The sequence below is a fragment of the Panicum virgatum genome, chromosome 1N (assembly GCF_016808335.1).
Source record: "Panicum virgatum strain AP13 chromosome 1N, P.virgatum_v5, whole genome shotgun sequence".
In the NCBI taxonomy this organism is placed as follows: Eukaryota; Viridiplantae; Streptophyta; class Magnoliopsida; order Poales; family Poaceae; genus Panicum; species Panicum virgatum.
Genome location: NC_053145.1, coordinates 34,613,651 through 34,637,552, shown reverse-complemented (window position 1 = coordinate 34,637,552; position 23,902 = coordinate 34,613,651). Strand labels below are relative to the sequence as shown.

Sequence of the window (23,902 nt, the reverse complement as noted above, 5' to 3'; positions counted from 1 at the left end):
CGTGGGTTCAGTGCGTACTTGATGGGGGATTGGGGCTTGAAGCTGTGATCTCATGGTGCTGAAATGCGTTGATCCTATATATGCCCTGGAACAGATTTTACGAAATTTTGAAGTGGCCTGCCAAATATTTGTATATTACTTACTACATAGAAGTAGCATTTGTGCCCAAAAGTCTAAAAAAAGAGGCATGTTGGCTTGGCAGGCAGGCCCCAGCCTCTCATGCTCGCCCTATCTTCGAAGACTTTGCTTTTCCACATAAGAGAGTATTTGGAGGCATCGGCAGTTCATCCCTAGGGTCAGGGGCTTCTGAGCTGCCCTGGCTCACTCTCATGTAAATCTCCTGGCCCAAGTACCTCCTGTCCAGACTCTGCGACCTCAGGTTCCACATCCCCTCGTTGTCCAGAGACACCAACACGGCCGTCCATGCTGACGGGTACACCTGCACAAAGCACATGCCAGACGAAGAAACCTTTTAGGAACCCATGAAAGCACATAGAATTTTTGGCTAGTGTTGCACTGTTACCTGGACAGTAGAACGGTAAATGGCATCGACCAGATTGTACGTTGATCTTGCGTCCGGGCTCCACTTGCCCCAACCCATCCTGCAAAATTCATGTCAAGCCACATCTGATTTCCTTAGCGCACATAGAAAAAGCGAGGCGATGGTTGCGGGTTTCGCCATACACACCCGGCCACGAAGAAGCTGTAGCCATCGAGGTGCCACGTCTGCAGCGACGGCAACCTGTTCTCGAACACGATCTGCACGAAGTCCCTGTACCGAGCGTCGATGACGGCCGTGCCGAGCGAGGGCTGCCTCCTCCTCTCGGGCCTGCCGGAGACGACCGTGAAGACGCCGGCCACGTCGAAGTGGTCGGCGAGCTTCAGCGGCGTGGCCGCGCCGGCGAAGGAGACGCCGTTCACGGTGCACCGTCGCCGGCCGCCGATCTCGGCCTCGTCGTTCCGGAGCAGGAGCGTGCGGGACACGTTGATGAGCCCGTAGCGGAACGAGCCCTGCGGGTTGGGCCGCGCCGCGCCGCAGGTCAGGTTCATCCTCACGGTGCGCGCCTGCTCCATGGACCGGCCGTAGCCGTTGTGCGACGACAGGTCCTCCAGAGGCGCGGCGCCGGGCGGCCGCGGGCCGCCGGAGCCCGCGTAGAGGACGTTGGCGACGCCGAAGAGCTCCGGCTCCACGAAGAGCGAGCTGACGACCATGTAGTAGGAAGGCTTGGGCGGCTGATCGGCGGTGACGAGCACCGAGAGCGACTGGCCGGGGTGCACGTCCAGCGAGGCGTAGTGCTTCTGCAGCGTGTAGGTGCCCTCCGCCTCCACCAGCAGCAGCTTGTGGCCCTGGATCCGGAAGCTCAGCGACGTCCTTGTGCCCACGTTCGACACGCGCAGACGGTACGTGCGCCCTGGCGGGTCGGCATGATATGATGGTGAGCAAGTAGCTTAATAATCTAAACATGATTGATGAACTGGAAGTCTGGAATTGAAGACACACGAAAATTAAAGCAATTACAGCGAGTTTACCTGGCTGAAACGTGAAATCGGCTGCATAAGGGCCCAAGCCATTGATGAGAATTCCATCTGGCGACGGCAGATCACGGCCTCTGTCCAGGTATCCTCTCATCTCCTGCTCCAGATTCCAGAAACATGACAGAAACGATCAGCATTGCCGCAAGGTTACATGTATGGAGATGGAATGATTGTGTGCATCAGCAGGCGATACCAACGAAGAACTCACTTTTACGTCCATGTTGTACCAATCCCCTATGAGGACGTCGAACTCGCTGTCGGGCTGGGCGAACGGCACGGCGATGACCGGCCGGCTGTTGACGCGGATGGGGCCGTGGCCCCCGGCAGCGGCGTGCAGCCCCAGCGAGGGGCGGTAGAAGAAGCTGCCGACCTCGTCCTTGGCCTGGAAGACGTACGTCCAGTTCTCCCCCGGTGGGATCGCGCAGTTGGTCCCCGCCACGCCGTCGTTCCACGAATTCCGCCTCATCTGGAGGCCATTCCTGCACAGGATCATCGATCAGTGCCTGCAGGTAAATTAACACAAGTTTGCAGGGTGACAGCACAAAGCACCATGTGAGGAGGAACGGCTCGTCGAGGGTGTTGACGACGTTGATGTGGGCAACGTCGTTGGTTGTGAGGTTCAGCAGCGGCCCGGGGAGCCGGCCATCGATGGTGATCACCCTCCTGGCCACGCCCAGCGGTGACCGGACGTCGTAGGACACCTCCCAGTCCAGGAACACGTGCCGGTTCTCGGCGTCGACCGTGTAGTGCTTGCTGCTGCCTAGCAGCACGAGAGTGGTTATGACGGCGAGGAGGCGCTCGGCGTCCATGACGGCGACGAACAGCGAGGTCACGTTGTGCAAATGTTGGTGGAGAGGCTAGGAGCGAATGATGTATGCATATGCGTGGTTGTTCTGAATCTGTTGGGAGTCTGGCCGGTCGTTTAGGTAGAGCTATATAGCTGCTCCTTCGAGTTGCTGGTGACCAAATACCCTCTCGTTCGACAATTTATTAACGTTATACAATGGTAAAAGAGGCTCTAGCAGTAAAACCTACAGGTATGATCATGTCACATGAATGTTGAGCGATGGAGTATTGCTGTCGCAAGGTTCACTAAATTTCACATTCGTGTAACGGCATGTGGCAACTTAGTAACGGCTGATGGGTAACGGCTATGTGGCAACTTAGTACCCCTGTTGATGGTTACAACCGGTACTAAATGGCATGAGAAATCTTAGTACCGGCTGGTGCCTCCAGCCAATACTAACACTGCTAGAAAATCGGCTTAAGGCACCGGTTGCAAGGAGCCTTTGGTACCGGTTTTTTGAACCGGTACCCCCAAAGTGGTACCAAAGGCTCTCTTTGGTTGGGACTTGAACTCGCGACCTCTAGCCTCGCACGTTGCTCCTTTACTATCTCAGCTACACAGTTGTTCTGATCGAGTAGGAGATATTTTCCTTTTAAAGTAACCAATGGATGAGCCTAAGGTACCGGTTGGTAACACCAACCGGTACCTAAGGCTCATCTATAGGTACCGGTTGGTGGACCAACCGGTACTAATATAAAAGTTACCACCCGGTATCTATGGAGAGCCTTAGGTACCGGTTGATAATACCAATCGGTACCTAAGGCTCATTCATAAATTCCATCCACCCCAAAAGTACCGGTATGGAGATGAACCGGTACCTATGCTAGGTACCGGTTCATCTCCATACCGGTACTTTTGGGGTGGACCTAAGACTTGTTTTCTAGTAGTGTAAGTGGAGAGATCTAGTACCGGCTAGAGCCACCAGCCGGTATTAATGTGCCTTCTATATATCAGCACACCTTCCCCCTCCCCGAGGTTGAGCCAACCATTTGACCGAGCTCGGGCTTCTTCTTCTCCATGGTGTTCTAGAGAGGAGTTGCTGCCCATTTTTCTCAAGTTTTGTGGGGATTTCACTCATCCAAGTGCTCCAAAAGTTAGCAACTTCACCCTCTCTTTTTTGATGGTATTTATGCTTCGTTTCATGCTTCATAGTCAGAGAAATTTGTGTTTTTAGAAAGAGTGAGAATAAGCTCAGATTTTTTTGATTTATACATTCGTTTGAGACATATAGAACCATGACTTGAATTTGAGAGAATGTTTATTGGATAATTTCAAGTGACATGATTAGTTTGGTAGTTGGTATACTTTATTTATAGCTAGAAAAAATTACAATTTTTGGAATGAGGGAAAACAAAATGATTTTGTATTTATACATATACTGTAGATATATTTTAATTTGAATGTTCATGTTCATGTGAATGTGAAATGTTAAATTGAATATTTATTGAAAGTGAAACATAGATGTATAATTGGTATTTATTTTGTACTATCAATGAATTATTTTGACACTCTAATGATGTATTTATTCAGGCTCACATTGAAGCCATTGAGACGTAAAAAAATCTTTTTTTCGAAACATGTATTTGTCGTTAACCTTGACCATGCTATGCCTAGTTGTTGACTTCATGTATTGTTGGTTTATCCTTTTGTGAAGTGATATAACATGCCATATGCATTGTTGCTTTTTTTCTTTGTTATACTCTTGCTGCTCATTGGAATTGTTGTAAATGTGTGAGCTCTCGTGTTCTTGTCTCTAAAATTGTGCAATTATAGCATTTGAGGCCGCAATTCATGAATTCAATTCATATGCACAAATTTAGGGGGAGCTACACATATACATGATTTCAATGCTTTTGTTCTAGTACTTTGATTTTATCTTATCCATTTTAATTGGGTTGTCATCAATCACAAAAAATGAAGAGAATGAAAGTGTATTTACCTAGTTTTGGTGAATTAATGACAATTTAATTAAAGTGTTAATGAGTTCTAACATATTTATTTGAGAATGAGAATAGCTTGTACATGAAAGAAAAAGAATATGATGATTGGCGACCCCATTCTTAAGGTGGAAACATTGACGGCATTCGAAATCAAGATGAAGGTTTAAATTCATTTTATTTTTGAAATTGAGTTTAGGAAAGCTATACTATCAAGGGGATCAATGGTTGATGTCTTGGAACTGTCTCAAAGCTCAAAAAATTACCCAAACACCAGCCAAACATCCACACAAGTTGAAACAATCAGCTATAACATTCCTGGTGGACCATGTTTAGAATATGGTCGACCAGGTGAAGCTCTTTGTTTGGAATTTGCCCAGAATTTCCTGAGAACCTGGTCGACCAGGTTTTGGACCTCATCTAGCAGACCTGGGCACTAGCACTATAACGGTCACATTTTGGGGCTGTGGGTATTTATACCCCTTCATCCCCTTCCTCATACCTCTCTTAGCTCTCTTTCTACAACCTTGAGACAAACTCATTCCTAGCATTCATTCCTCCTTCCTTGCTCCACTCTTGAGCTAATCTTGCAAAGATTTTTTTTTGTGGAGAGGATTTGGAGGGTTTTTGGTGTGAGCCTTTAGTTAGCTCCATTCCTACCCTTTGAGCTTTGCGGAACTTTGTCAAGCACCATGATTTGGATTTTTTTACTCTTGGAGCCTTGCTCCTAGGCGGTTAATGGTGACGGGTGAGCATTCAACTCAGGCGGATTGCCCTGATAAGTTTGTATTACCCATCCTCGCGGAGGATTTCATAGTAAGTATCTCAACCTTGATCTTTGTGGTCGGTTGAGAGAGGAAATTGAAGCGTCCCCTCATGAGAGAAGACTTAAATGTAATACAAACATCAGTCCCAGGAGGCTGATGACACATTTATTACATCAGATGGTTCATTACCGTACAACTCTGCGCGGTAGTGAGCAGAGAAACGCCACTATCGCGAGGATTACAACCCACACCCACACAACAATATTAAATATAAAAAAAAGGTCATCAGAGTCTTGCGCCATGCGGTATCTCCTGCGGGTGACCCTAATCCACAGGCAAGGCTGGGTGCAGGACGGTACCCTACTTGACGTCTTCTGCAACAAAGTCTGGATCTTCCTCTGAAAAATTAAGAAATGGGGTGAGTACAAATGTACTCAGCAAGTCCAACCACACCCACGGAGGGGGTATAAACAGAATATAATACACAGGGTAAATCAATGATAAGGCTAGGGTTTGATTTGCGGAAAGCAATATTTTATGCAGGGGTTCATTTGAAAGAAAGCATTTTCCAAAACTATTTTTCGTGTACCGAGTAACACGAGGGGTTGATCCACACAGGATCCAAGTTTTAAACTGCTATCGGACTCCTCATCCGCCGTAGCACACGGCACAACTGCCGGACACATTCCCAAAACAACTCACGCCAACCCATCCCAAAATAAACACTAGTTATGTGACCACACCGTAACTCGCCCAGTACCGTGGGCACGGCTATTCGAATAGATTTTAACTCTGCAGAGGTGTGCAACTTTACCCACAAGCGGGGTACCGCAACTCGATCACCTTAGTGTCGGTGCAGATCCCAACAAAGCCATTACCCACCTTAGTTAGACCTGACTAGCCATCACGGGATGCACCAAGGGGTCATCGACCTTTCACCTAGGTTTAACCGGGGCATAAGTCACACAGAGCTTATCCCTTCTCCTTAGTCACCCGTTGCTCTCAGCTCTCCTGATGGCTATCAGGCTAACTAGTGGGATTTATGCTAAGCCGTTGCCCATACAACGGTCGAGTGGTTTGCACGATAGTGGAGTTAGGTGAGATGTCACACCAACTTGGTCCTTAGTTGTGACAAGATGGATATCTCCCTTCCCTGCCCTGCCACATAGGCACGAGCACACCAAACGGCAAATCACACAGAAATGTCATACATCCCGTCTAGACTCATCTTTCGAAAATCCACTTTTATCCCTTCCCACACACGCACACCTTTTCTTTATAAAAATAAGTTGTATTGTGTATAAGATCCTAAGCGTTCTAACAGCGATTAACGTCCAAACAAAATCAGACATTAATCTAGGTGGTCAATGAATGGTTATAACAAATCAAGGGGTGGCTATCCAACCGTGTTTTCAGCAAGCAAAATATATGCAATTTTGTAAAACAGGCCAATAAGTTGTGTTTATAAAAACTAGGACAAAAGCATGCATCAAAGGGCGGGATTGAACTTGCCGTCTTCAAAGTCTTCGGGGAGGTCCTGATCGAAGCACTGTCCTTCAGGCTCGGGGTCGCGGAACTGGTCCTCGTTCGCTGGCTCACAGTACTACTCGTCAACGGGCTCTCCTTCGTTCATACCGTGGTCTACGACGCATACAAACAAACACACAATCAAGAAAAGAAATAAAAGTTTTATCGTTGAACTCGAATCGGAAATAATTAAGATATGGAGATAGAAGTAATATTTTTGGGTGGTTTCTTAATGGCAGGGTCAAAACTATATTAGAAAAGGCGTGGTAAAGTTTCGGGTCGATCGGAGATTGTTTGGCACATGAAATGATATGGTAAAGGGGTGGTTAGTGCTAAACTGGGATTCCGGGACCTGTTTGTAATTATTCGTGGGAGGGAAAAGACTTGATTATGATTTCTGGAAATGTTTGGGCTGTACTAGAAGATAAGTACAATGGATAGTATATGATTTTATAGGATTATAGGAAAAAGAATCAATGGTTATTGGAATTTGGATGGATGAGATATGATTTGTAATTGGTGGCTTCTAATTAAATTCTGAAAATTAATTGACCTATAGGAAATGGGGTGCACGTGACGATTGGGCCTTGTGACTACTACTTGGGCTGATAAAAAGAAATTAAAGGAGGGAGGGGGTCACGGCCTCACAGAACGGAACAGGGACATCGTCCCTGTCCTCAGCGCCGCCATGGGCACAGCTCTCTGAGCTCCACTGAACGGCGCTTCCGGCCTCCATTCACAATGCCGAGGGCACGAGGAGGTAGAGCAGGGCGAGGAGATTTCATTCCGGTTGCTCCGGGCATGGGAGAGGGGCTAGAAGATGGTCCGCCCCGAGCAGCCATGGTCATGGCCATGGGAGCTCGTGGGGAGCTCTGCTCGAGCGGGGAAGTGGAAGGGCACGGCTTGGAACATGTACAGGAGGATATGGGGGTGCTAACCGTGGAAGGAATTGGACCGAGATGGCCTAAGCGAGGAGATCGACGAGAGTGCTCTGCTTTTGGGGAAGAAACAGAGGAGAAGAAAATTGGAGCGAGGAGGAAGTCGAGCGGCGCAGGTGGCGGCTCAGAGGGCTTGCGATGGTGGCAGAGAGCAGACTGGGGCGCCTTTTATAGACGAGACGAGGCGGTGGAGGAGGGGAGGACGCCGGTGGCCGGGCTTGGTGAGCGGCGCGGCGCCTTTAATGGCGTTTGTCGTCGTGACGTGCGGCAGCGCGATTCGCGGCGGCGACGCGATGGTTCGGGCAGCAAGGACGCACAGGGAGGACGCGCACGTGGAGGGACCCGCTGCTCAGCTCGGCGTCGTGTTGTGCGGCTCGAGCGGCGAAGCGGGGCGCTGTGCGGCCGGCGGCGTCGCTGCGCGCAGCTTGTGCAGCTCGGGCGGCGGGAATGCGTCGCGGTGCGGCCAGGCGAAGCGACGGGCGGCGCGGCGAGCAGGGGCACGCGCATGGAACGCGTGGTGCGCAGGCGAGCGGGTGTTGCGGCGGGTGGCGCGGCGTGCCATGCGCGGCGAGCGCGTGCGCAGCAGCAGCGGCTCGCGCGGCGCGGTGGCACGGTGGGCGGCTCGGCCGCGTGGGGCACGCGCGGGGCGCAGGCGCGGGCCGCGCGTGGAGGGGAAAGGTGGTGCGGAGCAGGCGCGAGCGCGCGTGGGCGGCAGCGAGCTGAGCGGGCGGCGTCGAGCCCGCTCGTGGCCGTGCGCGGCAGAGAGGAAGGGAGAAAGAAAGGAGAGGGAAAATAAAAAGAAAAATGAAAGAAAAAATGGAAAAAGGGGAAAAGGAGGGAAAAAGAAAAAGAGGGGGAGAGAAAGAGAGAGAGAGCGAGTGCGCCGGCGCCGATCGCGGCGGGCGGTCGAGCGTGGGCGACAAGCCGCCGAGCGGTGCGGGACGGGACGGCAACAAGGAAAAAGGGGAGGGGTACGGTCGGCGGAAAAGAAATGACAGAACGTTGAATGAACTCGGGTGTTGGGATGGCGGAAAGAATTCTGATTAGGGCTTAGGGTTACTGAGCTCAACGATGAAAATAATTTTGAAAAAATAATTTAGCGAGTGGTTTATCTGGTAAATTTTTCGGGATGTCACAGAAACTCTTTGTGGGAACCTTAATGGAGACGTAGTTTTCTTTGTGGGAGTGAACTTCATATCTAAATCTTGTTTCTCCTTGTATTCTTGTGTTCTTAACGTTCTTGCTAGTTCTTGGTTTGACCTATTTCGAAATCTAGCCCGATCTACTTGTTGTGAGTGTTTTAGGTATACATCATCCCAAGACTATGGTCACTTGTAGATTCAAGTTTCATTGGCTTGTTGTTGAGTTAAATTCGAAACTAGGCAATAAACCTAGTAAATTGCGTCTAGGCTTGGTCGACCTGGTTTCAGAACCTGGTCCACCAAGGTTGTGCAAATTTCACTTGTTACTTCGATCCACTTTGTTTTTGATTAATTTTCAGATTAGCATATTTATTCCCCTCTAGACAACATCAAGGTTCATCAACTATAAAGATAAAAAACTTTCAAAAACATTTTTCATCCATGTCGGACCCACCATACCCCTCACGTTCCACCCATGAAGATCGAAGAAAAGTAGAACCATAAAAATTGCAAGTTGGAGGATTTTTTGCCCAAAACCAATTTTTTCACCCGCCGTGGTCATATCCGCGTAATTGTCGGCCATGGATGGCCGCAGCAGAGAGCCCTCAGGCAATAAGCTGGAAGAGACCTGTGAGGAAGGCGATGTGCAGATCGCATACTCCTCGACACGAAAGGCAAGACTGCTACAGAGCATAGAGGTTACGCTTGTGAAACAAATGTAGTTTGGTTGGACGCGTGGACTAACATGTACAATCAAGATGAATGACCAGACTGCCATGACAACCTGACGTATACGTGGTAGGTAAAAATGGATGTAAAGGTCAGATTCACCGTGAGGCCAAAGAATCCTTTGGCGAAAAGAAATAACTTATGTGTACTAATTGCTTACAGTTTTGAAATATGGGAACAAAGCAAATCACTTTAATGGACAAACTCTGAACACTCGGCCTGCTGCTCTCCATTATCCCCTGGTTTTGAATGGGTTTTCGTCAGGGGCGAAGCCAGCCGAGCTGACCGTCAGGGTCTTCTCCATTAGAAGGTTGGGGTCGAATCTGCTAGAAATAGTTTTCCATTCGATTTCCCAAATTTTATTGAGGTCGGCTGACCCCAATAAAGACATGCAGCTCCGCCACTGGTTTCCGTGCAAACTTGAATTTCCACAAGAAATCAACATGCACTCCAATAGTTTCATTCAAATCCCCTGTTAGCGCTTGTAGTTTGACACCAATAAACATAATAAATAATAGCAATTTACGAGATATCAGTGACGTTTATCATGATGTATACGTGTTTCTGAAATTTATTTTAAATATTAGTTTAATTAATATTTAATTTAATACAATTTTTAATTAAAATCTAATTAGATTTTTTAAATCATGTGCGTGTCGCAAGTACGTTATGCTAGTTAGCAGCAAAGATAGATCAGATTATTCTATCCACCATTTAATTTGCACCTGGCCCCACCTCTTGTCATGCATGTACTGTCCGTGTCCTCCCTCCTCCGGGACCGAGCACAGATGAGACCTCCCTTTGACTCGTACCGCCAAATTAACGCGTAGGACGAAGCACTCAACAACCCAGGCCTTGACAAACCTTGACGAGTTACATGCATTCCATGGTCAAAAGTTTCAAACACCGTGTCATATATGTCTTTCGTTCCCCTGAATTTCCTCTACACAAGCGACGGCGACGTGACACCGCGCAACCGGTTCAGAGTCTGAACCGGAGGAAGAAACTACAGAGACTACTCCCAGAAATTTCTACTGGGCAGAAGGTAAAGGGGCCGGAGACTTCGAATGAACTCCTTCACTTGTTCGTCGACATGTGCTCCGGCGGTGCCGCGGCGGCATCGGCATCGTGGCGGTGGTCGCCCCCGTAGGTGACGATGAGCATCGCCGGCTCGCCGGGGTCGCGCTCCACGTGCTTCCTCGCCGGGCACCCCCGCACCGTGCTGCACTTGTAGTACCCGCTGCATATATATACAAGAAATCAACATGCACTCCAAGAATGGTGATCGATCGATCAGAGGGGCCAGGCAGGACTGGCAGTTGCTTACCGCGGGTACGGCGAGCCCTTGATGGGCTTCTGGCCGTACTTGCGCCACGAGTAGTCGTCCGGCGGGATGTCGGCGTTCCGGGAGCTGATCGCCGGCACGCGGACCACCCGCCTCACACGCGACTTCCTGCCATGCCATGTTTTGCAAGATCATCAGAAAACATTCAGCAAACGATACATCGATCCTCCATCGCCGGTTTCGGCTTGGGGTGCGCAAATAATCAATACCGTTTCTTGGAGCAGTGGCAGCGGCCGGCGTGCGCCTTGCCGGCGTCGTTCTCCGAGCGCGCGCGGTCGGCGCACTTGCTTCTCGGCGCGGCGCCGGGGGTGTGGTAGTAATCGGAGGCGGCAGGCTGCTGCTGCGGCATCGACACCGCCGGGAAACGCGGCGTGCCGGCAGGGTGGCCGCCCGCAGGAGGGAAGCGGCCGTTGGACACGCTCCCTTCGCCGACGGTGAGGCTTGTCAGCGTCGTCGTCGAGGGGAGCGACGAGCTGTCCCTGTCCCCCGAGGCCGACGCGCTGAACGCCGCCGCCTCGTCGCGCCCGCGCCCCTTGACGAAGTCCGCCAGGCCGAGCGTCATCACGCCGGGCGCCGCCGCGCTCCCCGGCGGCTGCTGGTGGTCCGGCGGCGACGACGGGTGCTCCACCACGACGGCGGCGGCGGGGCCGCGGCGGAAGCGCGCGTGGCCCGTGCGGCGGCCGAGCATGGACACCGCCGTCCGGATCCTGGACACCGTCAGCTGGTGGTCCCCCACCGCCTCCATCATCATCATCTGCCGCGGCCGCGGCCTCGCCGCCTGCCCATCGCCGCCAGGAACCACCGACGCCCTGCCGCCGCCGCTGTCGCCACCGCCGCAGCTCATCAGATCGTCGATGGTGATCATCTCGAGCAAGCAAGCAGCGAGGCCAGGGAGGGAAGCCAAGAGCCCGTCACGTAGTAGAGAAATGGGAAGCGTGAGCGGAGGGCAGCGAGGACGTCTTATGGGATGGGAGGATCATCGACCATCATCAACCGGTCAAGGCAGTGGACTGGCTCGAGTCAAGCGTGATCGGACGGCGCGGGCGGGGCGCGGAGACGAGCCGACGCCGGGGATCCGACGGCCGGTGGTGCGCCGCGGCCGAACGGGGGAGAAGAGGATTCCCTGCGGTCGCGGAGCGTGCAAGCGAGGTTTGACCGTGGAAAAAATGGCGCGGTGCGATCCCGGTCAACGAGGATGCGACACGTGGGTGGTGTACGGCGTGCGCGTGTCTCCGGTCTGACGCTTTTCGCAGGCTCCGTCCGGAAAAAAATTCCGTGCAGGAGGGCTGTAAAACGCCCTCTGTGCAGCCCTTCCTTGGATGCTAGCCACCTGTCCGTCTACAGGATCGGACGCCTACTGCTTCTCGGCTCCCACGCTGGTGACTTTGGCGAGTTCGGCTCCCACACGACCCTGGCTCGTAGCAGGTTTTGCCTGCAGGGAGCCGAGCCACGCGAGTCCAGACCTCAATTCAACAGGTATGCTTCGGCCACCGGACATGATCGAGTTTGCCACATACCAAACGGCCGCCATGGAGGGCGACGTTGTTGCTGCCGCCGAGACAAGCTGACGAGCCTGCAGTTGGTATAAATGCGTTTGATTCTTAAAAAACAAGTGATCATGATGCGGTGTAGGTATGTGATCACAATGCACCTCGATGCCCTCTGATTTGTCCGTTAGCATTGAAGTGTTCACTGTCAGTTTAAATGTATTCTCAATATCCTTTTCTTTTTGAGGGATCGGATATTCTCAATCTTTTCATTGAAGTGTTCACTGTCAGTTAAAATGTATGATGCATTGTATTTTGCAAGTCTGGATTTCATTTTGCAAGTTACGAGAGACAGTCTCATGTGTTGTAGAGCATCCATGCCATAATGAATGAACGATTTAGTATAATTTACATCCACCATTCTGGGTCAGGAATTCTATCAAGCATGTGCTGGACTGCTGGCCGAGCGCGGTTCAAGTTTGAGGCATGCCGCATGCCTGCACTGCACGCAGAGCTCGGTGACCAGAGGGAAAGGCTCAGGCGGCGGCGCACACAGATCGTTGTTCACCCTTTGCCATCCTTTTCTTGAAACAGATCGTTGTTCACCCTTTGCCATCCTTTTCTTGAAACGAAACTCCTTGCCATCCTGATCCGCTCCGCTGGTCCGTGCGCACTGCTCTGCCACCAATCACCGTGTTCGGCTGTTCGGCTGGTGCTCCAGCTCTACAGTATTTCTTTCTCACATCATTACAGCTCCAGTCTCCAGCTCCAACCAGATAACAGTGTTTTTTTCTCACACCATTCCAACTCCAGCCTACAGCTCCAACCTGCCGAACGCAGTGAGTGTAAAGCAACGGCTGGCGCACGACCGAGATGACGATGCCGGTGGGCGAGGGAGCCACCGAGCCAGCGATGGACGAACGTGGCGGCAGCCAGCGTCGGTGGCGGAAGCCGCACAACGCGGCGAACTGGGGCAAAGAATGAGCTGAAGCTGAGGGAGCCAGTCTTCACAAGCCGCCTGAGTTGAGCGAGCGGCTGCACCAGGAGCCAAGCCTAGCATTCCTAAAACGCATGTGGAAGTTGGGGCCGCGGGAGCGTCCGATCCTACGGGCGGACAGATGGCTACCATCCAAGGAAGGCACGTTGCTGGTAAAGGCGCTGTCGAGTGGGCCCGCGTGCAGTGACGCTTTCGGCGGGACCAAGTGTCTTCGGCCGGATGGCAACTGCGTACCAACCCCGGTGAGATCAGCATGGAATTTTCCATCTGAAAAAAACATGAGAATTCCTAAGCCTTTCCGATTAACCGCTGGCGAGGGCACCTACCGGGTGGTAAGGTTTTAAATTTTAGTCTTAGTTGATCTAAGAACGTCTCTAAAAAAGTTGGATACTAATCTTATAAGTATAATTTTTAACTAAAAGTATATATATGTCAGGTACCATGATTAGGGGCACCCTAGTCATGAGACTAAAACCGTCCTAAAAATACAAACACATATTAGACAAACCGGGCCCACGAAGACCTACAGCCTCTTCCCAATCTGGAAGAAAGGAAATGACTCAAAGAAGCCTAATATGCGGCCCATCCGCACCCCCCTCGAACCCGCGGGGCGATCTCCGCCTCGCTCGAGGCCACCCCTCGACAGGAAGGACAAACGACCCTTCCGCTCACCTGCCCGCCGTACGGAGGTGTTAAATTCCAACCACTCTTCCACAGCACACGGGTCAGACGGCGTCAGGCCTCCACTCCGCACAGTGGCTGTGACCGGAGTCCCATCCGCCAACTCCGGTCACTGCTCCGCCATTCCAGATGCTGTAGCGACACTGCAGGAACCTGCGACGCAGTGCAAGACGTGCTCGGCACTGCTCCAGCTACTGTACTGCCAACTCCCCATACCTCCTTCAGACTTTCCCCTCCGTGGAGCACTCGAGCAGCATGGGCACGACCCTCGGGAGCGGCTCTGGCTTTGATCAGGACAAGACCCTGGCCAACAGGACCCTTGGAACGTCGCCACGCCATGCCTGGAGGACAGTACCCCCTACAGCAACGACCACGCCGCTCGCTGGAGCTGCCAGGACGCCTGCGCGATCTCCGCCAGGCCAGGGACGATGCCCAGGACGACTGCCACGCCAGATGCCATACCCCACAGTGTAATTTCCACAGTGCTCGACCACTGCACCCCCGCAATTCGGGGGGAAGACGACGACTTCCGCGATCTCCCTGTGCATATACACCGTCCCTCCTTGTGTATTTAAAAGGAGGAGGCGTGCTTTATTTCGGGGGGTCGGCCCATCCGATAGAACAAAACACTCAGCACCACTCACGGAGCACATACGCTCTCCTGATCCCTGATATTGGCACTAGCCTCAATCAACTCCTCCTCCGGCAGAGACCTGAGAGCTTCCCTCTCTCTCTCGCCTCGCTTGTACCCCCTACTACAGGTACTCCCGGTGCAAGACAGTACAGTGCTCTCGCACACCCCTTTTGCTGGACGTACGACCCCACGGCCGGAACCAGGATAAACCCGTGTGTGACTGTATTGCCTCTTGCATCAACATCTGGGACGAGGAACACGCAACATCATCACTAGTTGGGTCCGGACCGCCGGGTCAGGACACCGACAATATAAAAATCAAGTTGGATTATGAAGAGATCACTAAAATCCTGATCTATTATTATCCCTAAACCCACTGCAATTTATAGCCGGGAAGTAAATTTTAGTTTAGAGCTTGCTCGCTTCCACTAGATGTGGTAGCCAGTGGCGGAGCTATGTCGTTGACCACTATAATCTCTAGATTTCTACCATGTTTATCTTAGTTTCATACATTATATTATGAAGTGCCGCACCCCCTCTATTTATCTCTAGCTCCGCCCCTGGTGGTAGCGGCAACCAGGAAGCAGCGGCGGAGGAATGTTAATATATGGCCAAGTTAAGAGCTAAAACACTGTGTGAGCATAGATGAGGGCTGAAGTTGCCGTGCGATTAATGGATTGAGATGGGCCAGTGCGGTCGTGGTCCAGTGAGTTTTTTTTTATTATTTTTTTTTCGATTTATCAAAAATATATGTCTTGTTTTTTATTTTCAAAAATGTCACCCAGCCGCCGGTTCATCCGGCGGAAGGTTGTTACCGCCGGATGAACCGGCGGTAGGATCGCTCCGAGCTGGGCCTTGGTGGGCCGAGCCTTACCTCCGGTTGAAACGGCGGTAGGTGGAACCTACCGCCGGATGATCCGGCGGTACGCAGCTACCGCCTGTTCAACCGGCGGTAAGGCCCTTTAAACCGCGCGCGCGTCCCCCAGCGCCGCCGCCCGCTCGCTTCGCCCGCGCCGCCAGCGCTGCCGCCCGCCCGCTCCGCCCGCGACGCCGCCCGCCCGCGCGCTGCCCCGCGCCGCCGCCCGCCCGCCCGCGCGCTGCCCCGCGCCGCCGCCCGCCCGCCCCCCGCGCGGCTCCCGCACGCGCGCCGGGCGCTCGCAGCGCTCTCCCGGCCGCGTGCCGCCACACCGAGACGGCGCGCGCAGGTACATTTCAAATTTTAATTTTATTAATAATAGTTTGTAGATTAGAATTAGAAATATTAGTATTTTTGAATATAGTTTTTTGTGTAGATTAGAATTAGAATTAGAAATAGTTTTTAGCGTGTAATTATTTGAGTATAGTTTCATGTGTAGTAATTTTTTTTATATATAGAAATATTAGTGTTTTGAAAATAAATTATTACGATATAAAATCGTAGAACATGTAATTGAAAATATTAGTTTACATACGAATATAATTGAAAATATTAATGAGTTCAAACAGACATATTTGTCACATAAAAATAGTATTAATTAATATTATATTACAGAAAAATAGAAATTGTTGTCAGTAATAAAAATTATAAAGAAATAATTAAGATATATGCAAAAATAACAGAATTATTTTTTAGCGTTGATTAAATTCTAAGGAAGAGTAATTATTGTCGTAAATATTGACAGGCATGTCAGATGATTTGTATTTTCAAGTGTTCTATGGGTCAAGAGAAGTTAGATATGGTCCTGAAGGGGTAGATTTGTCAGAGTTTAGCTCGATCACAAAAAAATACCTCGAGCTAGAGAGAGAACTTGGATTTCAATATCCAATTGGCTATTTAAAGCTTTCGGTCTTAGTCGAGATGAACATGAGATCTCTGTCATGGCAGTGTGGTTAGTCGAAGGGAACCAGTATTTTGGGAGCTATTGCCGCTTGAAGGGACGCAAAACTGGAGGAATTATGTCAATATAAGTAGTAGCCGAGGCTTACCGCTTGTGTTGTTTGTTCAAGCATTCGAGAAGATTAGTTTTAGAACTGAAACGGGCGGGGATCATGAAGGCCAGGGAGATATAGTAACTGCAGAAACTGAGACGATGCATGAATCTCATGAAGAAGATGGTGAACTTGAGATTTTAGAAGATGATAGACATGCTGCACACGAACCTCGTCAAGCAACTGGTTAGGCTGATGAAGGGGAAAACATTCCAGAGATAGTTGAAGAGTTTCAGAGGGAGGGTGAAGAACAGCACAATGCAATGAATGATGACTCCTCGGATGATGATGATGACGACGACGAAGATTATCATGTCCCACACAATTGGTCCGGTTATGAATTTTCAAAATTTAAGTGTAAATGAAGGTGAAGCGGTGTCTTGGGAGTACATGCAAAATGAGGTATGCATCGGTTCGGTGTATGCTAACAGTGACAACATGAAGGAAGCTATAAAACGTTGGTCGACTCTCTCTTTGCAAAGACAGTTCAAAGTTCTCAAGAGCAGTCCGAGAACATATGACGTGCGTTGTGTGAGAAGCGAATGTCCTTTCAGGGTGTATGCTTCTATGGGCAAGTGGCAGGATTTCTGGGAGGTTAAAAAAATTGTGGAGCACACATGCCTGCTTGAGCAATTAGAACCACAACACCGCAACCTCAGTGCAGGTTTCATAGCTAACTACATGTACCCTTTGATCGTGGACAATCCTAGTTATGAACCTAAGTCAATCATTTGTGCTGTTGAGGAGGAGTTTAAATATAAAATTAGCTACAACAAAGCTTACAGAGCGAAACAGAAAGCGCTGCAGATGAGGTGGGGGACGTATGAAGCTTCTTATCACAATATACCGGCATTGCTGCACACTATTTGTCTTAGAAATCCTGGTAGCTACTACGACTTGAAAACGTATCCATGTGCCCAGAAGTCTGGAAAGCAGGTACTCCAACGGTCGTTCTTGGCCTTGGGCGCTTGCATTGAGGCGTTTCCGCACTGCCGGCCAGTCATTTGTATAGATGGGACAGTTTTGATAGGAAGGTATAAAGGCACAATCCTCACAGTTGTTGCAGCTGATGGTAACAGACAATTGTTGCCTTTGGCAATTGCCTTTGTAGAGAAAGAATCAGGGGATACTTGGTATTGGTTTTTGCAGAGGGTGAAGCAGATGATTGTCAAAGATGTAGAGAACGTGTGTTTGATTCATGATCGGCACAAAGGTATATTACAAGCAATCGATGACATACAGAATGGTTCTACTGAGCGTAGTAGGACTGCACTTTGGCCGGACCTAAAGAGTAGGTGGTGCATGAGGCATATGGGGGCAAACTTTCATACCCAGTTCAAGAACAAAATCCTTATGAAGCTATTCAAGCGGTTATGCAGCTAGAATCAGCAAAGGAAATTCAACTTCCTATGGAAAAAATTGGATGAGCTAACAAAAAAGCAAACGGCGGAGCTAGCGAAGAGGTCTGTCAATACAGAGGACGACGACCAGGTCTCGCTTGAAGATGTGGGCTTGGACGGTCCGAATGTCAGGCGCAAAAGGAGAAAGGCAATTAAGACATTCTCTGAGTGGATTGAGCATGAACCAAAAGAGAAATGGGCTTTACTGTTTGATGAAGGAGGTGCTAGGTACGGTTTAATGACTACGAACCTAGCCGAGGTATACAATTGGGTGCTGTGTGGGGTAAGATCATTGCCACTTGTTGGGATCGTGGAGTTCTTCTTATATCGCACTTGCGAGTACTTCAGGGACCGTTACGCTGTGGCACAGAAAGATATGGTTGATAATTGCAAAGTTTACGGATACAAAATTACGGAGCATATGGAGGAAGCTTTCAAAAAGGCCCGTTTACATCGGGTGACTCCAGTTGGCTCTATGGAACGTTGGTACGAGGTGATGTGTAGGGACAAAGGCCGAATGGGGGGCCGGCGTGAGAAGCATGTGCAAGAGTGTGTTCTCCGTCCTGATGCTTGTATTTGCTCATGTCATAAGCCAAAGCTGTTGCACCTGCCGTGCACACATGTCATTGCTGCTTGTTTTGAAGCTGGTGGATTACAGGCTCATATGTATGTCTCAAATTACTTCATGAAGGAAACTATTTGGATGACTTGGAGGCACGAGATATATGGGTTTCGCATCCTTGGAGACTTCATAACTGATCCTAGACACAATGCAACTTACATTCCTGATCCAGATCCAGAAATGTTTCAAGGGGTGGGCCGACGCAAGAAGAAACGCATTAGAAATAACATGGATCGATCGGAGGCTGGTCGAGATGTCCGCCTCTGCTCGAACTGCCATGAGACGGGTCATACGTACAAGTACTGTACGGCATTGAGTTACGGTGGCCGCACAGATCGAGCGGGCCCATCTGAGGCTGCTCCAAATCCGGCACTACAGGCAACGGGTCGTCGTGGCCGCCGTCCTAACAACGATGGCCTTATGTGATCGATGACGATTGTCATTTGTGTCATTCGCTATTCAATCATGTTCGATGTTAAATTGTGTAATATTACGAACTAATATGTCGTAAACTGATTTCGTCTTGGCGTACGAATATTTGTTGTAATATGTGCCCCAAATATATGTTCAACTTTATTGCTGTAATTGGAATTTGAAGTTATATGATATGTAATTTGTTGTGCATCATTTATAAGTTTATTACGTTATGTTTTATTTAGTATTTTATTAAAAATTTGTTGTATTACTTAATTTATGTTCTGAAATTTTATTTAGTATTTTTTTACGTTAATGTTATTATGCTTAATATTGTTATTTATGTTCTGAAATTATTTGTAATAAATCTCATTATACAGGTATGGCGCACGAGGAAGGAGCTACCCCTGAGTTGCTAGATGCTTTCGTCGACAAGCACCACCGGTCGTACATGTCTGCGGTCCGTGGCATCAGCTTAGGGACGTTTCGGGCTCGTGTGCCCATGTCGACGATGCCGATACACCGTCGCTGGGTTCCTAGGTACGGATTACATTTGTCACATATTTAAGTTGTTTCCTTAACCGTTTGTTCTAACTTGATTTTCATTTTCGCGATGCAGGTTACGCGCTTCAGGTCTTCTCCCGATTGCGCGACCTGTGGAGGGAGATATGGCCGACCCTGCACGTCGACCTAGGAACAGGGCTCCACGGTTCCAGTTCGACCTAGAGGCAGTTCGGTCTCTACCAGCAGACCCCGGTCCCGATTGTGCACTCAGTGGAGGCCCACGTCCACAGGTACCGAATAAATAGTTTTGTTAATAATTAATCATTTTTTAACCTACCATTTAGCATTGAATCGCTCAAGCTTTCTATTATAGGTGGAATCGGGGCAGTGTAATAATCACGAGTGAGCGCTGTCGAACGTGAAAGTGCTGAAGTCATGAGCAGTGAGATGTCGTGTCGTTGTTTAAAGTGGGAGCAGTGATCGGTGTTGAGCGTGCGAGGGTACAAATCAAGAGCAACGAGAGATCGTGTCCGTGTTTAAAGTGGTACGAGTGAGCGCTGTGGAGCGTGCGAATACAGTAGGCTTTTCATGTGCATTTACACTCCACACTACGAGTATCAGATCTTTGTGCGCCTATAAATACTCACAAGCTTGTGAGCTCCCAGCAACACTCAAACACCAAAGCTCATTGTATACCCAATGTCTGGAGGTGGGTCTAGCGAAAAGAATTACTACGGTTTTGGCAAAGGAAAAGGGGGAAGAAAGGGAGACCCCATAATATGGGAGGGGCCTCTTGTACCCGATTCCTTTCCAGAACCAGTGTTTGAGTTTCCGCCACAACACAAGAGTGAATTTACCAATGAAACTCCTCTTCGACAATACGATAACCGTAGAGAAACGTGGCCAAAATGCAGACATGGTGAGGACTGCTTAGTGCAGATGTGTACCGACGGGATGGATGGCGGTCGGCGTTTCTTCAAATGCCCTCACGCATGGGTAATGCTCGCTTGTTTTATTTCTTTATTCATTGAGACACCTTACATGAAATTTGTTTTGCAGTCTTCAGATGCTCCAGAAAACTGTGGGTTTACCAGGTGGGTCGATCCTGCACCAATTGATTCTGTTCAGGAGTTCATCGAGTACCTCCAGATTAAGATATTTGATCTGGAGTGCAAGGTGAACCATTACGAGGAAATAAGCGAGAGTAACAAAGACGGCGAATATGATGATAACAGCAATGCTGCCGCTTCACAAGATGAACCATGCACTATTCCTTACTGCAACTGCCCTTGTCACAAGAATAAGGGCCCTAGCCCTCCGGCACCACCGCCTGCGCAACCTGCAATGGGTGGATACTGCGGAGAAGGCTCAACGCAGTTTGCTACGTGGGGGTACGGATATTAGGACTACCTAGTCCAAGTGACATGTTGCATCGTTGTATTTGTTGGGTTTTTTTAAATTACCTAAGGCATGTTAGCTTAGATCAAAATCTGTTTACCGTAGTTGCAACGGGTTTTGCTATGCCACTGCATTTCTGCTGTGTGTTTCATTAACATTGTATTATAATGTAATTCCTATGGTTAACATTTTGACGATTACGCCGGTACCGTGGAGTGTTCCGGACGATGGGATGTGTCAGGGCAGTGCAATAATCACGAGTAGGTCGATGCAGTGACAGTACGATGAGTTTAAAGTGGGCGATGCGATGAGTAGGTCGATGCAATAATCCGTGTTTAAAGTTGTAGCAGTGAACGCTGTGGAGCGTGCGAATACAGTTGGTACGAGCAGTGAGAGGTCCTGTTGTTGTTTTTAGTGGAATGAGTGCGCACTCTGGAGCTTGCGAGTGCAGAACCGTGGACGACCGTGGAGCAGTGAGAGGTAATATCTGTGTTCAAAGTGATTGGACATGCAAGCAGCCCTGCGTCTATAAAAGAGCACCTTGTGGTTCCTGAGAGCACACACTTGCAATTCAATTTCCACTTTTTTTAATTAGCCCAACCAAACAGCTATGAGCTCCTCATTCTCCCGGGCAGCTTTCCGTCGGGAAATGGAGGCTAATTTAGGACCTTCTCCTAACGATCCCAATAAATGTATTACAGATTGCAATGTATGGCCGAAAGGTGTAGAGCCACCCGATTGCTATTGCCAAATGCGTTGTGTTCCGAACATATCTCGTGATTACGAGACTTTTGGCCAGAGGTATTGGTGTTGCAAGAATATCGAGGAAGTCCAAAAAAGAGGTGCAACATCACAGGTATAGATTAATTTGTAAATATGCTTTTATTATTTTTATTAACTTTAAATCGTTTCTTGTTTGTAAAAGTACGCTGGTGATGACACGCATACTCATTGGTGTCATTTTCATGAGTGGATTGACACGTGGATCACTCATCGTGATCAGCAATATATGGAGTGGTTAAAGAAGGTGAATGAAGATTTACGCAAAGGCGAGCGTGCAAAACCAGACATCGCGGGACGTGATAACGGTACTGCCCGTAAATGATTGATGTTGTACTGCTTCGTCTGAATAAATAATGTAACGTTTGTTCGAATTACCTAAGGCATGTTAGTTTTAGTATTGGACCTTGTTACCGTAGTTTGCAACAGGTCCTGACATGCCATGTCATGTGTTCTGTGCGTTGAATTGTGTGGACCACTATTTAATTTGTGTTCAATGTTTGAACGGTTATTGTTTTCATTGTTTTTATTGTGTGTACTGGCCGATATATGCCAATGGAGTTGTCATCGCGTCGGTCTGAAAAGTTTATTTGTAGGGCAATGCTTCTGAATAATTTAGTTGCAGCTAGTACAAATTACACAATGCCGATAAATTTGACATTGAAATTACAATAACAATTGCACTAGCATGTACATGGAACACGCTAACGTCGTGCTCCATCTAGACCTAACATGCCTTAGGGAATATGAAATTCGAATATTACATGATATTCATCTACTGAGTGCACCGAGGATACTTCCCCTTCCTAATAGCCTCGGGTCCCGCCTCCTTAGCACGGCGGGCCCTCTCTCGCTTCCTCTCCCTATCAGCTTCACGCTCCTCCGCCTGCCGACGTTCCACTTCTGCGAACCTCTTCTCGATCTCTTCTTTATCTTTCTTGCGCTTCTCCTCCATTTTTTCCTCTTGCAGCATTCGCTGCCACCTTCCCGCAGCCCACCTTGCTTGGCGCTCAACGTGTTCCTTAGCTTCGGTCGATTACTCCGTGTCCAGTCACTGTATGAAATCACAAAGAGGTGGTGAACTCTATTTCCAAGCCGAGTTAGAATTAACATACTGAACTCCGAAGGCGCAAACTAGATAGTGCGAGGTGACACCTTCGCTTTGTCCTTGCCGTAGCGCTTTGGCGGATCGAACTCGTAGTTCTCACACATGAAGAACCTCGTGCCGAAGTCATCGCCCAAAACTTTGGACTCCATCAGCTTGCACAACGAACTGCAGAAGCACATTGGAACCTGCACTCCTTGAGGCACAGGTTCTCTAATTTTGTTCCACGGAATATAGGTAGAACCAGAGGAAGACATGGTGGCCGTGCGTGGATGGCTAAAAACTCCGTATGAGATGGCTACTGACTTCATATGAGATGGGGCGATGTTTTATTTATAGATGGAGCTATTTGGTCTATAGGCATGGTTCACGCATGTCTATCGCCGTTTGAAACGGCGGTAAGTACTCCAATATTTTTAATTATAGTGGGGGTGCAGAAGAATCTGATGCAAGGTGACAATACATCGAAATGGTAATTGAAACTCATAAATATCTCATGACAAAAAAATTTCACAGACTATTAGAGTTAAATCTAATTTGTATAAATTTTTAAAAAATATTTCCCTAATCTAAATGTAAAGATAATAATTACAGTTCAGGTAGTCTTTAAAATAATTATACAATTATTTATAACAGTGAAAGCTTATAAAACAATTAAATATAAAAATTATAGCAGTGAAAGCGTATAAAACAATTAAAAAAATTATGGGAACACTTACCGCCGTTTAAAACGGCGGTAGGGCACCGCCAGCTATAGCCGGGCTACAGCGCGGCGGTAGCACTTACCGCCGGTTGGTTTGGCGGTAAGGAGCTACCGCCGTTTGAACCGGCGGTATGTTCCATGGGCCGTGGGCCAAGGACCTTACCGCCGGATGAACCGGCGGTAACTCCTTACCGCCAAACCAACCGGCGGCAGGGTGACATTTTTGAAAAAAAATATAGCCACATATATTTTTGATAAATCGACGAAAAAAATATAAAAATAAAAAAATTCTGGTCCAGTAATAGTTCATCTGGCAGGAAAACGCGTCTTATTTTTCTCGACAATAGCAGACCAGAAACCATGACGTCTATATTGGTGTCCGCGGATCCTCACCACACCGGATCCTCCGCCTTGCCAGCAAGCAAAATTTACTATAGTTAT

General features: G+C 48.9%; 2 protein-coding genes across 2 annotated transcripts; both read right to left on the bottom strand.

The window, feature by feature from the left end:
• Positions 1-48: 48 nt before the first annotated feature.
• On the bottom strand, positions 49-2,015 carry LOC120655673 (monocopper oxidase-like protein SKS1). Its single transcript, XM_039933618.1, has 5 exons — positions 1,745-2,015; positions 1,531-1,633; positions 689-1,412; positions 524-602; positions 49-439 (listed from the first exon to the last, which is right to left on the bottom strand). Exons 1-5 carry the CDS (start codon positions 2,000-2,002, stop codon positions 218-220), a joined length of 1,386 nt encoding a protein of 461 aa, XP_039789552.1. The 5' UTR covers positions 2,003-2,015; the 3' UTR covers positions 49-217.
• Positions 2,016-10,274: 8,259 nt separating this feature from the next.
• On the bottom strand, positions 10,275-11,951 carry LOC120655671 (WRKY transcription factor WRKY51-like). Its single transcript, XM_039933615.1, has 3 exons — positions 10,978-11,951; positions 10,751-10,876; positions 10,275-10,663 (listed from the first exon to the last, which is right to left on the bottom strand). The coding sequence occupies exons 1-3, from the start codon at positions 11,631-11,633 to the stop codon at positions 10,501-10,503; spliced, it is 945 nt and encodes a 314-aa protein (XP_039789549.1). The 5' UTR covers positions 11,634-11,951; the 3' UTR covers positions 10,275-10,500.
• Between the last annotated feature and the right edge of the window lie 11,951 nt (positions 11,952-23,902).